Source organism: Schistosoma haematobium, chromosome ZW (genome assembly GCF_000699445.3).
Source record: "Schistosoma haematobium chromosome ZW, whole genome shotgun sequence".
In the NCBI taxonomy this organism is placed as follows: Eukaryota; Metazoa; Platyhelminthes; class Trematoda; order Strigeidida; family Schistosomatidae; genus Schistosoma; species Schistosoma haematobium.
The window spans coordinates 53,975,810-53,995,190 of record NC_067195.1 but is presented as its reverse complement, the minus strand read 5'-3'; the positions used below and the strand labels follow the sequence as shown (position 1 = coordinate 53,995,190).

At 35.6% G+C, this 19,381-nt stretch overlaps 1 protein-coding gene across 2 annotated transcripts; it reads right to left on the bottom strand.

The window, feature by feature from the left end:
- Nucleotides 1-1,243: 1,243 nt before the first annotated feature.
- Nucleotides 1,244-18,331, bottom strand: AK2_1 (Adenylate kinase 2, mitochondrial; the record flags this gene model as incomplete). 2 transcript variants are annotated; one of them, XM_051211766.1, is made up of 5 exons in its annotated part: nt 1,244-1,395; nt 7,924-17,712; nt 17,746-17,936; nt 17,971-18,016; nt 18,053-18,331. In XM_051211766.1, 4 exons carry the CDS (start codon nt 18,155-18,157, stop codon nt 17,518-17,520), a joined length of 537 nt encoding a protein of 178 aa, XP_051071862.1. In that variant the 3' UTR covers nt 1,244-1,395; nt 7,924-17,517. The 2 variants fall into 2 exon arrangements, with proteins under 2 accessions (XP_051071862.1, XP_012800559.1); XM_012945105.3 differs by lacking the exon at nt 1,244-1,395 and having other exon boundaries at nt 7,924-11,649; nt 17,545-17,712; nt 18,053-18,157.
- Nucleotides 18,332-19,381: the final 1,050 nt, after the last annotated feature.

Here is a 19,381-nt window from a genome sequence, read left to right as displayed (position 1 = left end):
CTCGTGATCTGGTGCGAATGCGTGATCGAGTGCCTTCAGCTAGGTGCGTCTAGTAAAACTAATGAAATCAGCATCAATATCCAGGATTTATAGAACTATTTATTTTTGGGATTTATTTACCACTACAGTCAATCAGCCCACAAAAATGCTAGCCTATTAAACTTGATTTTCTTAAACAATGCCATGACATATGCTGAATATGCTAGTCTTGAATTTCAAGGCAGTGATCACAAAGCTGTAGCCTGTAAACTTATTGCGCGAAAGTACTCTTGTACTCCTAATGGAACAAGGACAGGCACACGCCATTTTTACAGGAATGATCTACAAATTACAACAGTATTTAGCTATATGAAAAGCTTTTGACAAACAAATGAATTGGAAGCTGAACAACGGAATTCCATTTTGCGAAATGAGAACAGTTTTCAAAGCTATTCTAGAGGAGAAACTTTATGTTGAATCCAATATCCCTACTGCCCTAAACGTCGATGGGGAACTTATAAGAGAACAAACAGAACTATGTAAGCTTCTTAGCAACAGATTGCGCAGACATTCACGAGATATAATCAGAGTGAACATATAGTCGTCAGTTTCAACGCATATACATAGGCGAAACTTGAATTCACGCAGAATATTTTGAGAAATGTAATAAAGTCAATAAAACCTTCTCTTTGAACTGGTTATGATGGAATACCCGTCAAACTAATTAAATATGAATGTTCTGACATTCTTATAGTGCTTACGAGAATATTTATAGAACTATTTATTTTGGGGATTTATTTACCGCTACAGTCATAAGCTACAACTTATGTTGACAATAAAAACGTTTTTATCTGAGGCAAAGATTTCAAATTTATTTTTAGCTGCTTATATTAATGTCTGTCTCCTTAAGACTTGTAAAATCTGAATAACCACATGAACATGTTCTAGATTTATATCGTCGAGAATCCAATAACAGTTTACGATGCAAAATCAAAAGTTCAAATACATAAGATATTGGACAATTGTATTTCAAGCGAACACCTACAGCAAACCAAACTTAAATGAGTGTAAAGTATTCAATAAAGTAGATAGGAATTCTTCAAGTAATCCTGGAGCATTCAAACCGAAAGTGTACAGCTATTGCGAGTTTAAAGATGCTTTCAACAGAACTACTGCAAAGTAATGAGACTAAAACGGAATTGCTCTGCTAATAATGTCATTTACCTACTAATTAATAAATTCACAGAGATAAAACAAGGTTATTCAGTGCATATAGTATATTCTAAAGACAAATATCGATGGTATTATACAGATGGAAGGCGCACATGTTTTTTTTATAAAAATTAATTGAGAAACTTCCAATATATTCTGAAACAATTCAAAATGAACTTGAAGATCACTTCTTTTTGAGTATATCTAAAAATCAGATAACATATAATCTCAGTCTTTTTAGTAGTTATAAATGAGTATCTTCTATTTTTAATCATTTAGTCGATAATGATCACAAACATACACATGATAAAGTATATCAAATGAACACGGAGTTATAAAGTTAATATCAGTTTATGGCCTAAATGTGGTGATTTGAAGTATTTGAATTATAGTTCAAACCAAAAATCCCAGAAAAAACGCAATTTAACAAAGAAGTACTAGATGAGCATGAACGAACGTATTGTATTTGTAATTTGAAATCATACAGTCATCAAGTATCAAGGAATCATTAATTCATACAAACACTACAGTAAACCAACACTAATTTGTACAAATTCCAACAAACCAACTAAACTATATTTTCTCACACATCTGGTAAATATTATTCAAATAGATACTTGTCATTGAAGTATTATATATGTATATATTTCATGAATCACCCAAATAACTTATTTTTCTCATCAAGGATATCCGTTACAATACATTTAGTACATTCATTTATGCACATACATAAAGATGTAAACTGTCGTGAATTTACTATTTATTAAATACAAGTAATAACTTATGTTCAATGACACTATGGGTTATTTTAATTATATAAATAACACAAATCGATTAATTGTGTACTTTTAAGGTCACATCGTTTGAAGCGTTGAACAACAAGCTTGTAGTTTGTTTTAGCAAAAGTACATAGAAACAATATTAGGTAGTGATTCTGGTATTTAAACTTCTAATAGGATTGCACAAAATTTACACTGGTTAAACAGGCACTGTTATTACGAAAGAATTGCCATAAACTTTAAAATATGTTTGTAGAAAATTACCTTACAAATGTTACTGTTTAATATTACACGGAAAAATACTTGGGACTAGAGCATATATCCTTCAAACCAAAGTGGCAGTATCATGAAGAAGTAAAAGTTAGAAAGTCACACTATCAAAAGATGAGTTTTAGAAAAAAGACAAGAAAATTTTACAATAAAAAAACAGTTTTAACAAACAACACAAACAAGACAGCTTTACAATACTAGGCATAGTATTGTTTAGGAAATAATACTGGACAAAGCTACAGTAGGATCGAAAAGATTGCATCATAAATTGATTCGAGACTAAATATCAAATGAGGTTGCTGAATAATCAAGGGGTAAGGGAGAAAATAATTTATTGGTCAGATTTGACGAATGACAAACATACAAGACAGGATAACAACCAAGCAAACTTGTATAAGGTAATAATATAACAACTGATTAGAGTTTAAAATTGCAAAACTATAAATCTAAAGAATTCAATAATATCAGAAGGGGTTTTGTGGAGATTGTAGTAATTTAAACAGTTGAGATCATGAGTCAATCGAAGCTAGACCACCATGGAAAACCTGTTTAAATTACTACAATCTCCACAAAACCCCTTCTGATACTAATCAACATATGCTCACTAGTGACTGGCTTCAAGATATATATCCTGGAGTCCTAGTGAGAAGCAGTGACCAGTAGAGTTCGACCAGGTCCGTTGTGAGATAGTAACTCACTGAAGACAATGGTGGATGTGTCGCTCAATTTCGTGGATTGGTTGAAGCTAGACATTCGCACCGTTGAATGTCGGCCGGTTCAGTGGTCTAGGTGGTTAGGTGCCTGGCGCGAGGCTGATAGGTCCCGGGTTCGAATCTCGCGGGGCGCGGGGTCGTGGGTGTGCACGGCTGAGGAGTCCCGTACTAGGACGAAACGGCCGTCCATTGTTTCCAGGTTCTCCATGGTGGTCTAGCTTCAATTGACTCATGATCCCAACTGTTTAAATTCAATAATAATTAAATAAAAGTGCAGAAATAAAACCCAGAACATACCAATAAAGGGAATTAAGGTCAAGGAAGGATGAGAGGTTGGACGAATCGTTTCTGCGCGCAAAGTTCGGGCTTGAGTTCGTGGATTGCCAATGCCCCAGCAGTGCATAAAATTTTCTTCGCTGAATTCTATTTCTTATTCAGTGACACTATGGGTTATTTTAATTCGTTACAGTAGTATCATTAGTGACTTAAATTTTAAGCACTTCCCTATAACGTTTCAGATTAATAAGTACCACTACCTTGCATTTGCCTTTTAAAGAGTTATGAAGAACAATTAAAAGCTAACCCAACAGGAATATCTTTTATTTTATGGGGACAAATCATAAACTACAACGATACACCCTTCAAACAGTACACGTTTCCAAGTATATATTGTTTCAATTAGTTTATTCAGACCTAGTAAGATTTGATACATGACTTTTTTGAGTAATCAGAAATGATTTATACTATTTGATATTTCATGGGCTGATAGTAATTTCATTAAACCGAGAATTAAAGACACTGAATTGTAATCCAGTAGCTATAGAGCTGTAATTATAACAATCTTTTAGAAAAACTTTATTCCATTGGTTGGCTTTTAAAATTAGCGATTGCATATAAAGAAGGAACGAATCGAGCAGTGCGCGTCCACGATCCCGCCCGCGGGATTCGAATCCAGGGCCTTCAGTCTCACACGAGAACGCTTAACCTACTGGACAAGTGAGCCGGCATCCAATGGTTTTAATGTCCATTGCTTCCAGGTTTTCAATGGTGGCCTAACATCAATCAGTTCATGATCTCAATCAAAAACTTGACAATCTCCACAACCCCTAAACTGATGAAAAGAAATTCCCTCGCTCGATTCGTCCTTTCTATATTTACCAAAGGTCAAAATGGGAATTTTCACTAGATTTCATATAAGTTGTTATTTGGTCAAAGATAGAAGTTGCCATCATCAAGTTTTTATTGATTAGTAACATAACACCAAAGTTAGTATTAGTAGTAGTAGATGTTGTCGTTGTAGCATTGATGTATTCATGTCTCAAATCTTCCACAAGATTTTATTAGTTCTATAATAAATGAGTTACTTTATAATTATATAAGATTAGCTTTTTATGACTTTCATCGATACTATCTGTTAATACTATTTACAATTTATCTTGTTCATTTCTCTTAAGATGTTGATTTGTAGTGCATTAACTTAGTCTAATATGCATATGTGCTAGTTCATACATATTTTGATTTACTAATTACAATCTTTATTTAGCATAAAAGTTGATAAATAAATAATAAGTGTTTGAATTTTCATTTGTTTAAATTCAGGATGTTTGTGATACTTGAAAGAATTAGTTTCTGTGATAAATCGTAAGATATCTGAGTTATTTATATGGTTGATGCAAGGTCAAATACCACCTTCACAATTCCTTACATACATCTCGTTTTCTGACTAGCATAAGTTTTATTAAGAAATTGTCAGTTAGTCGCTAATTAATACAGAATCTCTGTTGAAAATTCCAAAGAATTTCATCGAATTTATTTTAATTGAATGAATGTTAAAAAGTGTATTTCAAAACACAGTACAGTAGACTGTTGAGCTTTTTCTAAATGGATTCACTATGCACTAAACAAAAATGAATAGATTTCATACTTTTTGTCTACATCATGAAATAACTAACTAGACAATCATTAAAAACCAGGAAGCATCTTACAATTATTTCATCCCAGTATGATGCCTCTCAACAGTGTCAATTCACTGCCCTACTAGGGATCGAATCCAGCACATGCAAGCCTTGTAGCGAAGATGTAACCTTTGGACTTCTGAGTTAGCATCCCATGGCTTGAATTTCTTACTACATACAATTTGTGACATAGTATTTTCCAAAATTCCAATCGGAATCACACACGAATAATTAGTAACTATCTTACTAAGTTCTCATCAGAAGTATGTAGTAATCAATAGTGTTAGTCTTTACTTCACGTAATTAGTATTCTAATAGTCCAGTCAGTGAAATATCCAAGCCATAAATTGTGGGAATGTAAAAGTTTCTATATTATTCAGTACATGAATTCGAAAGAAATCTCTAGCATTGTTGAATTATTACTAATATATGTAATCTATCACCAGTTAACTGATGAACTTTATATCTCCACGAAAATCTACAACAATAAAGAGTTGAGTTAAAAACTGAACATTGATCACTCTATCTTGATAGCATAGTCTTGTCGGAAGCAAATGATAATCATTGCTACTTTGTAAAGTGTTGATACTATAATTACTATGATATAAAAGCTATGTACATTTTTTAATTTAAAAATAGCTCAGTTAAAAGACGGTAATGATTCGAGAAAAAAACATGATGTTTGCTTTATGAATTTCGAATAACTTGATTATATTTATACCTTTTAAACCATTTATAAATCAAAACCAATTAACTTAGATTAATTGATCGGGACAAGTACAGCCATTTTATTCATGCCTCGATGAACACATGTTATGGAAAATCATGCTCCTCAATAGCGAGACGCAATGAAAATAGCCGAAGGATTGACCTTACGATAGCTTTCAAGGTTTTGTATAAAAAATGTCAAGGACACAGTTGTAAGATTTTGAAGCTAAGACTATTAGAAAGTTCAAACCTTCTTTGTTTTTGTAAAAATAATTTGTTCTCACCTTATATGTGATCTGGTAATCTTTAATTTATTTTATCGTCCTAGAGAGTGTGATAACCTCATTCTTACCAAATTATGTGATGACTATCTTATATTTCCAATAATCGCTTAAAAATTTTATGGTTCAATTCATGAGTCGATTGAAGTTAGACCACCATGGGAAACCTGGAAGCACTGGATGGCCGTTTCGTCCTAGTGCAGGACTCCTCAGGAGTGCGCATCTATGATCCCTCCCCGAGAGACTCGAACCCACAACCTATCGGTCTTGCGTGCAAACACTTAACCTCTAGACCACTGAGCCGGTATCCAACGGTGTTAATGTCTAACTTCAACCAATCCACGAGATTGAGACACCATCCACCATTGTCTTCAGTGAAATAGTAGATATTAATTGAACTTTTATTTAATTGACCTTTATTAGTTTTCATACATAAACGCCTCGATAATTATGTGTGATCGGAATGTTAGAAATGTATCTAGCGGATGCATCAAATTTTTTCGAATCACCTACGCCTTCTTATTACACCATCGAAATTTATAACGTTTATGAATTGTTTTGAACATGAACTATTGTAAACGACCAAAATATCAGAAAACATATGTAAATACCTACTTGTGAAAGTTCAGCTAACACACACTAAATTACTTACTAACAACCTATTCAGTAAATTAAATACCTAAACCAATTTCTTTAATGATATACGTTAATTAAAACAAGATCTGGGTTATTTACAGTTGGTGATATCTAAGAAAAATTAATTGACGCGCTGATGTTTAGAACATGAATACACCAATTCGACATTTATTCTAATGAATCCAAATATTTCAATTACGATACTAAAAAATAAGTGTATAATGGGTGATCATTTAGATGCCTTCAATATCGGCGCTTCCTACTAGAAAATTCTCCGAATCTAAAGTTATCCAGACATTACAACGATGACAATAATAGGCGAAGTCAGAAAGTAGAGCAAGAGTTTCGTACAGTCAGAAAATAATGGACATTCTAGCCTGAAATAAATTTCATGAAGTCCAGGTCATTTTTAAGAAGTGGAAGGTAACCAATCGCACGGTGGATTAAATACGATAGAAATTAAGAATAAAAGCATACTATACTGACGACCTTAGGCTACTCATCAGCCACTCACAAAAAATACCTTAGTTACAAATCGATTCATAGTGAAAAAAAACGCAATAAGAATACATGTTCAGCTATTTATCATCATAAATGAGAAAAATTTAGGGTTAAGAACCAGTAACTGTGGTACGGTTAGGATTTAGAGTTGAGGTTATGGTGAAGAATACTTTTCGGCCACTCAAACAACTCTGGCTACTCTTTGAATCACATCAGATAAACTAAACGAGTAAATAAATTTTGAGTTACGATTACTACATGAGTATGTTTTTATTCTAACATGCTATGTTACATTCCATGTGTGATTGAACTTTAGAAGCGTCTACCAGTTTTAATCGTATTAGGAACAATATCTAGGTAATTTCTACTTAGCTCCTAATACGATACAAGCTACCTCCCACTGAGTTTAAATCTTGTGCACAAATCCAAGAGTCACTAAATCAAATCTTATTAGTTCACTAGAATAGCATTTGTTATATTTGAGACGTTAATAAATATCACTTGCTAGATTCGCTAATCGAAATTCCGATTATAATTTCATCACTCCGCTTGTATTTTTCCGTATATGTCTAGCGTCCCAAGCCTTGACTAGTGATATGTGCCGGCCAACACAGTTATCTATGGGCTGAGGGTAATGTTCGCTTGACCCATATTGGTCCGTTGATTCCCAACCTGGGCCCTGAATAAAAGAAGACATCAGCCAAGCTTCCGTTACATATTTTAGGCATCCATTACATCTATCTCAAACACACATTAGTCTATATACTTGAGTTATCGGACCGCAACGCACCTCAGATGTGCTATAAGTGGCAGAGAATGTAGCAAACAGTACATAATTGAGGAACAATAAATCATACAACAATAGTTAATAGATTTACTGGAAGCTTACAACAAGGAAAACATAGAAGTACAATTATACAAAAGATAATCTATAAACTAGACACAAGCGTTGCACTTCCCCCAATATTACCTCCATCACGACAATATACGTCAACCAAGCTAAAAATTACAATAAAATAAACATTTAGTACAGGAAGAGGGAAAGAACGGTGGCATTAGAGACCTGACTTGTAAAACGCGTCATATTAACACAGTTTACAGCCAATAGATGATTAGATACAACACATTCAACAATCTGCAGATTATTATTATCCAACAGCTTCATAAAATATCATTTGACATATTCCATATATCAAAGTAACTTTATACACAAAACTAACGACTTCTATCGTATATGATGGCCATAAAAAATTCCAACTATATACATTTGTGGTCTATGCTACTTATGTCTACAGACATAAGTATCAACAATGGGAAGTACAAGCCCAAAAGACGATTTTTGAAAGGTGGAAGTAACTGTAGTCTAATCACTTATTGATGATTACACTTATATACCGATTCCCAGAAGATATGATCTTGAGTGTTTAGGATATCGACCTACTGTAATTTAGCTATTAAAATAATTTACATTTTTTAAAAGGTAGAGCTGTAATTTGTTCAGATCTCTAAAGTAACGTTTAATAGGTTGCGAACATAATGTACGACATGTCGTGAGATAGCTTGTACTATTACATTTTAGATTAAATATACAACTAAGTAGACAAAAAGTACGAGTCAACGTGACTAAAATAATAAATTGGCCTGGTGAAATGTTGGAATTAAAAAGCGAAATTACGTTCTTTTACTCATTGTAATTTTTGTTCGAGATACGATATTCTTGTATTAAATCAACATGAATTGTGCTCAGCATGACACTCAGGATAACTGTATTTTTTATGTATGTAATTTCATCCTAATTAACAATCAAAATAGGTTTACAATCAATCTATGAGTGTATTTTCGACTAGGGTCATCGTTGTCGTGTTTTGGGGTTAATAAATCTTTATTTGTACTAGTCTTTGTGTTCTTTCTTCCGAGTCGTGGGAATCGCAATGGCTCCTTGTTTTACAAGTATAAGTGATAGGCGATTCCGACATAACAATTGGTGACGCAGTTATAACAGTTGACCACCAGTCATAACAATCGGCAACGACTCGATATAACACCTTGACTATAAACATATCTTATGGTATATTTTCCGATGCATAATTTTGTTGTATGTATCGAACATTTTTTAAGAATAAAATCGTTCTCTTGAGCTTGAGTTCAGAAAACATCAAAATTAGTCGAGATTAGAACTTTTGCTCGGAACTAACATTGGAGAAGGTAATGCAGAGTATTGATTACTCGAGTTCGGTCAAAGGTTTGTAATGTTTAGTACTATTTTAAGCTTACATGGATTATTTTAGCTTCCGGAGAGATCAATTTATTTATTCTTCTTGAGTTGCATTTTGACCTTGTCGATTATTCGCTTATTAAACTTTACTGTTTTTTGTATGAGGGTATGTGTGTATTGCTTACCCTGTTCATCACATCTCTAGCTTTTTTTCTGGCTATAAATATTGAGTCACATTTGGTCAAAGAGAATCGTCAGACTTACCTTCTCTGCATTTCTCATTTTTAATATCTGTTTGAAATAAATTCATCCAACTTAACACCGCCGTTTCACAAACATGGTTAGCCCAGGAGTAATATATTGAATTAGGATGGAACGTTAATATACATGGCATATTCATTTTGTTCGATCGAATTGGAGTTAGATCAGAGGGCCACAAAGGGTTTCTCACACTGTGGAAGGATATTTCTTTGTGAGTTATCAGAAAATTGAACTGGGTTATTCGTAGTCTTGATGGTCATTGAGTGTTAACACTAGGCCAAAGGGACTGCTTGAGACCGGTCACACAAGACCATCTTGCTAGTAGTTCTGACTGAGTTAGATTTGTACGTTTGTTAAGCCTTATCGCTAGCGATGGGAGTCCGTGAGACGAGGTGCGCTATTTTTCGAATAAAACCCTTCGTTTTGTTGTGACAAGGCAGGATTCCATGGGACACTTTACTCCCATTACATCGCAGAACAGATGGTATTACTTTCACCCTCAGATTTTTTTAAAGCCTTATTGCTATCTACAGCCTAGTATGGTAGAACACTAAGGAACTAAGATTCCAACCACTGTACCTCGACTGGGTGGTCACAATAAACGAGCCACCAATCAAAATAGTAGCCTTGCTTAGGGTAACTCACTTATAAGTTCGTGCACCGTACTAGTAATTTAGTTCTAATTTGACTTTAATACAATGAACGAAACTATTTTATCTTTCTTCCTTTCCCCGGCAATTAGAATGAGAACGCTAGTTTTTGCAGATGAAGCTATTTGATGTCGACCCCGTGTAATCAATAGGAATAAATTTCGTTGATTATATTCCAATAAAAAAATTAGAATACTTAAACTGAATGATTGTCACTGACACAAAATATCGTAAGAAACGTATTTAAATCCCATGACTAGGTGTTTACACTGTATAATTTACTGTCACAAAATTTTTACTACATAAGTTGTCATTTCAAATCGTATATCGCCAGCTCTCACATTTCTTAATACCGACATTTTATACGTAGATAACTGTTAGGCCTCCTCTTTCGGCCTAATATTCTCGGAAACTCCACTTGACTGGTCCCCAAATCAAAACAAAACGTGGACAGAGCATAAATTTGTTCTAAAGCAAAACAGCAAGTTCAGTTAAGTAACCAGACGTCAGTGTGTAAATAAACTTAACACAAGAATATTCGAGTCTTTTCAGCCCATCCACTAGAGTTGATTGGTTAAAAATGGGAAAATCAGCGCTTGTGACTTGATAGGAATATCGAGGCAATCCGCACAGGATGCACATATACCAAAAAAAGACTGATCAATTTCAGTCCTGAAAATGTACGGGAAGACTCAAATAACCAATACAAATAAATTATAACACAGTCGGATATAATCAGTACAGGGCCTTGTCACAAATGTTTCAATCTAAGTTTCCATACTATATCAGTACACGATAAATAGCAACTCTCGAGAAACAAAGGGTACGAAGTGGTATTAAATCTCACCAAGGCTGATGATACTTTCAAGATCAGTAACTACAAACATAATAGCAATAAAGAATTATTTTATGCAATATGGAGAACTTTACTTAGAATTACTAGGAACTACCATAAACCTCAAGAAATGAGTAAAGTAATTACAAACGTAACGTCCTGAGAAAGCAGAACGTTTAATTCTTTTTGAACTAATAATGTGAAGGGTTGAAGCAGACGAAAACCTAAAAATTTGATTGAAAATACGGTATATGATAATTGGAGGTCTTTATTATGCAATACACAAAATTAATCTCGAGAAAGCAAAACTACACATAATTTGGTTATTGTTTTTAGGGAAACTATCCATCAATAAAAACCCAGGAAAGTATAGTGGTAGATATTGTTCAAAGTAGTCTTTTAATTTAAACACTAAAATAAGATCACTAAGAACATTTTATACACCTATCGTCCCTCTGCTAATTTCACACGAATAAGTTCCTGAATATCACTGAACACCTGATTAACATCTTTGTTTGCGTTTATTCGAAGTAGTTTATTTTGAGATTCATAGAAATGTAAAATAGGTGTTGCATTTTTCTCATACTCATACAAGCGCTTTTTCAAAGCTTCAGGTTTGTCATCGGAGCGATGGACGAGACGATCACCAGTAATCTACAAATGATATCAAGCAGCAAAAATTATTTCGATCGTTAAGAAAAAAAAGAAAGAACTAAGGCGCACAATTAGGTAATTAATTGAGTAGATATTTTGTTAAGTATTTCATTTCCATCTTAAAGCGTGTACTGCTCCAGTAAAACAATGAAAATATCCTGATTACTATTATCAAAATAGGTCTCGAAAATTTTAAGAAAAAATCAAAATTATAGATTAGAATAAAATGAATTATTTTTATGGAGCATTAACTTCTTGGTCTTATCTGAATGTGCTAACAAGTTTTCAATGTTCAGCCCAATAACAAAACTCAATGATGAATAAATCCATATTCGAAAAAACCAATATACTTTTATTAACAATTTAATGTTAGTGTAAGTTGTTTATAACACTGACAAAAAAACAGTCCAGCATACCTTTGTGTAATCTTATCCGGATTCATGAAGATCTTTACATACGATGAAGAGTAAGAAATTGCCTTGGGGGAAAAATTGCACTTTCCTGTAGTAAAGGTCGACCCTAAAAATGCACACTTCGTCTTATCCCATGGATATCCGTCTCCGGTGGTAAGGCCTCAACAAGTACAGAGCTAACACGAAAATTACTCACAAAAAGGTCATGTGTGACTGACCTCAAGCAGTTGTCCCTTGGGTACTACGGTCGCGCTCTCAGGTCACTAAGACCACTACTAACCCTATTTCCTTATCAGGCACCTCCAGGAAAACCCTTCCACGATGTGAGCGACCGGGAAGTAATAACCGCCCTCATACCTCTGACGGCATTCAAGATTGCTGTAATCTCCCTTTTCAATTCCTATTATTCCTCCTATGTCGACTCAACTCAACACTTCCTCCTCAAGTTTCACTATGGCCAACGATTATAGTGCACGAAACACTGTCCCGGGTTTACTCAAACCTCGCTCCAAACTAAACATTGGAGTCTTCAACGTACGCAACCTATGTCAAATCAGCCAGCAAGCCTCCTTGGCTAAAACCCTAGAGTCTTGCACCATTGATGCATGCTGTGTCTCCGAAACACTTGACCTCACTTCGCAAAAACCGGGAGCCGGTGAGATACACCCTCCGTGTACCTGGCGACCCGATGGCTAGTCCTCGTGGACGGGCGAGTGTAGGTATAGCACTAAGTACGAGGGCAGAACAAGCATTATTGGAATGGATCCCCGTTAAGAGTTGTCTATGTGCTGTTTGGATAAACGTCTCTGTAGGAACTCGGAAAAATATTGACACACATCGTTGCCTTCTCGTCATTTCTACCTATGCTCCTACTGACTGGAGCCCGGATGCAGTGAAAGATGACTTTTACAGAAATCTTTCTGAACTTCTTCATAAAGCTAAACGCTCAAACATAATACTCACAGCAGGTGACTTTAATACCCAGGTAGCTTAAAACAAACAGAAAGACATTTAAGTGGATGCCTTGCTGTTTTGGCTCAAAGAACGGTTAATGGTGACTGTCCGTTGCAACTATGTTCAGGCAACCATTTATTTCTAACAAATACTAATTTTAACCATAAGAAGAGACATTGTCTAACATAGCGAGCACGCATTTGCTTGCGCCTCTCTGGACGCAGGAATGCCACATTAAGAAGACTCATTAGACTTTAACTCAGTGACAAGGAAGCCGACAGCAGATTCCGGGAACAACTGAGGTAACACTTAGGCAGTTCTGAAAACGAGGCTGACCCAGATGTTGCTTGGAAAGATATACAAACACCTGTGGAAACAGCAGTGACATTTAGTAGTGATTTGAACCAAAGGATTACGAAAAACCAATGGATTTCTACTCAGTTTATTGCACTGATAGATTCTCATAAACTCACTCTATCAGGCTCTGAACATGATGAAGAGCGTAAAGAAGTCAAATCTAAGTTAACCAAAAGTCTAAGGAACGGCTGTGAGTAGCAGTGGGCAACGAAAGAAAAGGACGAAAAAGGCAGCAGTTTTAGGTAACGCCAGACAGCTTTTCAGACTAGGACAAGATACTGGAATTAAAAAGTGAAGTTTAAATGAGACGATCTCAGAAAGAGACGACACCCTTATCTGCTCCCAGACGTTTAGAACGATGAGCAAAACACTTTAAAGAGCAGTTCAGCTGGTCTTAAGCTAGCCACTATTTCCAAGCAGCCTGAATGGAACATTGAGATAGATCCCCCGACTCTAATTGAAGTTCAGAAAGCTATAACTAAGTTGAAACTAGGGGATCACCTGGTCCAGAAGGATCGACTCCAGAAGTCTTCAAGTATCGTGGTCCAATTTTAGCTAAAATCTGGGAGTTAGATGTAATCCCACCTAACCGGTCACAATCACTAGTTGTCCCAATATATAAAGGGTCAAAATCATCCTGTGACAACTACATAGGGATTAGTTTGAGTAATATGGCATCTAAAATACTAGCCTCAATAATTATCGGACGCCTTACAAAGACTCGTGAACTGGCTGGCTTCAGACCTGGTTGTGGCTGCATCGACCACATAATCGCCATTTGTCAGATCTTAGAACACAGGCGTCCGATAACCAGTTTTTTTATTTGAAAGCAGCATTTGACCCTGTAAACCGAGAGGTTCTGTAGCAGTTTGTCATTGAAAGGTGTACCTTAGAAGTACATAAACATTGTGGAGTCTCTTTACTCGAACACTAAGAGTTGAGTCAGAGCTTATGGCGAACTGTCACCTGATTTTGCAATCTCAAGTGGTGTCCGGCAAGGCTGTCCACTATGGTGGTGGTGTATGCTACTTATATTTGTCGATATAAGTCGTATTGACGCCAACCGGACGTGGAAAACCTGGCAGCAGAAGACTAAGACAATCAAGTTGAAGAGAATGGAAGGGAAAATGAGAATGAATTGTGAACTTGTAGAATTATGCGGAATTTGAAGGACAAATGATGGAAATTTGCAAATGAAGTATTCAGTGCATGGTTCATATGTTTTGCCAAGATACTCTGTAATTTTGTATTAAAATACCTTGGTTGTCCCCATCTATGTTTTCGTTCACTGCAACATCAATGGCTAAGATGCTGAATCATAATAACTCTAAGCATCATATATACCACAAAAAACGAAATACAGCATCAGAAACAATGTAAACAACACTAGACGCATAAATTAAAGTACTTGAGACAGCTCTAGAAGAACACTCTGACCTAGCCCATACAGAAACCAATATCCTTAATGTTGCAAAAGGTATCTTCAAATAAACCCCCGGTTAAGCAATTAACAAAAAATGGCGGAAGTATATAGACTTCTTAAACAGGAGATAAAAAACCAAGAGAGCTAAAGAAAGGGCTAATTAATCAAACTGACCAAAGTAACTTTAAAAATTCCAATATTATGAATTAGAACAACGCATATAAACAAACAATACTGTTTTCAACTAGATCCTCACCAGGCTTTAATATAATATACAGTACTATTTATATGATTATATGAAATTATTAAACTTCTTACTTATTATGTCCAGTTATGTAATCTATTCCACTTTTATCATTGGCTCATAAACTGCCTTGGTTGGTTTAATAATTCACATATGTATATAAATATTACTGTATAATGGAATAAAGCCTGATGAGGATCTCATTGAAAACAATATTGTTCGCTTACATATGTTGTTCTGATCAAAATAAACGTAACTGAGTCCAGAAAAAAGGTGAAGTTACCATACAAGACCTAATACCTAAACGTGAAGAACGCTTACGTCAAGACGAATAGCATTCTCCGAGATAGACTGGTCATATTTATAAACCGAACCCTCGACACTCAGTAAAACAAAGCCAAAAGATCGATATCACCCCAAACGATCACTACCAAGGACTTTAATGGAACTGAAGTAAGCCTAACTGAAAGCAGAACTTATAATGAAGCTGGGTCAGAACCTCCAAACACCTATGAAAAGAGCACGGCAAATAAAATATAAGAATTCTTCAGGTAATAACGGGATAACAATAGAAATGAATAAGTATGGTGTGAAGAAAACCGAAGTATAAACAATGAAGAATAATGAACGTGCTTTGGTCAAACCCAGATAAAAAACCAAGATACTTGATAGATGACAATATAACCATTGTCTATATGAACAACTGGATCAAAACAGACCTCAATAACGACTGCAGTATATTCCTAATAGATACCATAGGAAAAACATTCGTTGGAATCATATATGAACAACTAATCAAATTCACCAATCATAATAGACCGTCTAGGCGATTCAATTTACGAAGCAACTTTTCCACGGTGGTGGCAACTGAGTCAATGATATATATCGTACAAAATGACCTGGATACCAACCAAGAACTAGTACCAAAGCTTTAGATCTAGTTAAAGCATTCGACACCATCTAAACAACTAATTCAAAACACTTTAAATAAAACATGTTCCCAGCTAAACATAAACCAATGCATAATAGGATTTTTCGATGAACTGAAACGTCGTTTAGGAGGAACTAACTCATATTTCGTCACTCATAGAGGTGTAAAGCAAGGTAGTAAGGATGATCAACCACTCTTTAATCTTGTCTTACAATAAATGTCCTAAGCTCCCCCAAAGGACAAAACACTAGAGGCCTAAAAATGACTGATAAATTCAAAATATGAGCTAAGAAATATCATATATTGCATATTCAGATGATTTATGACTAATTCCGACATTAACTAACGAAACAAGAACATTGAGTTTGCTACAAAACTTCCTTAGTTAACTTTGTATGAAAATTTCTCACGAAAATACGGCAACTATGATTATAAACACACAAAACAATAACTCACCAGTCACCATAGGTGATAGCACGATAAAGGAGGCAAACTCTCTTAAGTACCTGGGATCGATAGTTCGAAGCGAAGGTCACCCTAGTGACACGAATAATGTCAACCTGATAAAAGCTAAACATACCACAATAAAAATAAGTCCAGTATGGCGAGCTAATGGTATGAGTCGGAATACTGAAACAAAACTTGTAGAATCCATAATTTTACCAATCTTAACACATGGACTGGAGACAATAGTCCTTAGTAAAAGGATTGGATGAGATAAGGAGCGGTCCTAAATACCATCTAACATATGATGTTAGGTACAAACGATCTCGAGCACACCCGAATAACATTACAAAAGGAAATCTGACTATCAAACATGACCACTAGAATACAATAGAATAGAATGAATGGGTAGTTCGTCACGCACAAAAGGCAAAAGATATAATATTTCGGTAATTCAAAAAGATGAAGTTTTATAGACTGTTATATATTACCACAATGCATTTTGAACGGTCAGATTATCTCACCTATCCGTTCACTTTGCCACCATATGAAGACCAATGCAGACATGACGGCGGAAATCCTAAGTAAGAGAAAAGATCTCTAAAGAGCCTTAAACTAAGTCAGTGTTGCAATTAGCCCAAAGATTAGGAGTCGAAAGACATTATAACACCAGCTAACGAACCTTCACGAGGACAACTTGAAAAAAAGTTCAGACCAGTCAATTTCAACGCACAACCTGGTGCGTATGTGCATTGACTAAGGTTGCCATACACTACTAGCACAGCCGGATGAAATTGCTAGGGTGAACCATAGTAGTAGAAACGGTATCAGTACCACTGGCAATAGAAAATATTGACGATTGAAGTAACGAATCAAAAGAACGTAAATCAGAGAAATAGAAAACTTGAGGAATTCAGAAGCACAGAACCCAGGGTAGACAAAAAAGTAGTTTGAATAATTTAGTTCGTTATCTATTTGATTACATTGAAATATACGTATAGTGCGTGCAATCAAGACTAAAATAATAACTCGATTGTCTACATCAAAAGGCTTACACAACAATCTACATAAGAACCATCTATTAGGCACGATAAGTAGACATTTATATTAGTAAGAAAATGTAACTTACGTCATCTACCATGGGGACTTTCGGGGGATTGAACAATTCATGATATGACCTACCACTAGCTAAGTGGAATAACCTGCCACAAATCCTTTTTTCCAAGATGTTAGGATCGAGCTTGAATTCCAAGGCAGCCGACAGATGAATCTGACGATCTCTAAGAAGGTTATCAAGCTGCAGTTTGCATATGCAACCTCATGAACATACTTTTTTGGCTTGTTCTAGTGTGCGTGGAAACCCGTCGAATAGAAGTCCATTTTTACATTCCGGAGAATTGATTTTTTGTGCGATTAGGTCACAAACTATGTCATCTGAAACAAGTCCTCCTGATTCCGTAATTTTCTGTACTTTTTGACCAAGTTCTGATCCTGATGCTATAATGGCTCTAAGAATATCTCCTAAAGAAATTTTCAAAGAAACACAGAAGCATACCAGTAGATAAATGGCAGATTTTATAACGTTCAGCTATTTTGACTGCCTACAAACTCGTACATATAGATTAATATAGATTTACCTGAGTCCCTTTTCCACTACCTGGTGGGCCAATTAAAACTAAATCAATACGTGTCCCTTCACCGAAGCGCCACCTTCTATACCAACCAGCGAATTCATGAAGCATTGGGACGAACGAGATGCAAAACGACTATGAGTAGAAAACGAACGATTTAACCACCTTTCCGTCTTTAGTGACCTTCAGGGGTTAGTGACAATGGCTGTTTTGAATATCTGAAGTTTCAGCTTTCAGTTTCGGTTTCTGTTTGGGAAGGACAGGAGATTTGATGACTTGTATTGGTTCTCATAATTATGGTCTCTCGGTTGATTCAACCTTTGTTTCAAAGAGTCAACAGATGGAGCTGCAATCATGTGTTGAGAAGATGAATTCACTCGTTGATGATTCAAATGGTTCAAATGGTTGTGGACGGAATAGAAGAAGCTTTCGCTTAACAGGATTCCGTGTCTAGTAGCAGGGGATCACCAAATCCTCTAGGCAGGAACCTAGGTATGTTAACAATAAAAGATGGAAAAGAAATTGGTAAATCATAGTATGATGCTGTCCTTGGTCCTTAAGAATAGGTCAAGTTGCCACTAGAAGGACTCCTGGGAAGTCGCTTGGACTAGCTCGGCCGGCAGCGAATTCCAGATTTTAACAACTCTTAAGGAGTAGAAGTTGTGTCTACATTCCGTTTTACTATGTTGTGTTTCCAGATTCTGGGTGTTACCCCTTAGGTTATTATTCGAACTAAGCTTAAGTAGGTGTTTAAGAGGATGTCCAGAAGTGTTAAGAATACTATAAGCCATTAATAGATCACCTCTAAGACGCCTATACTCTAATGGGTAAAGGTCTAGTGAATGGAGGCGTTCTTCCGCGCGCTTTTCAAACGGGAAGTTCGGTCCTAACGTGATTTGCATTTACCAAACTTTTGCTGTGTTCTTACGCAACAAAAGTGCCATTTCAGTTCTAAAGAATCTATCCTGAGCTGTACGTTCGGTAGATTACTTTTTTGAGTCTCACCATATTTAATAGTTAACTATGGTGTTGCCTCAGCTTACTATTAGGTTTTTTTGTTTTTCACGTAAAGACTGATTCAGTTTATCTCATTCGTTTTTATCCATTTTTGTCCGTTTTCAGTGTGCTTTTTAGTGTTTTTTAAAGGTCTTAGGTTTTTGCAAGCATCTATAACATAGTTTGCCTCAACAAAGTCATGAAAAACTCATGCAAACGTCCGGGATGCCGTTTTGCTGTTACAACTGGCATGGAGTGCGACAACTGCAAAGGTTGGTTCCATGAAGCGTGCATCGATCTGACGGCAACTGCTTACAACAGACTCAGCAAGTCGGATCA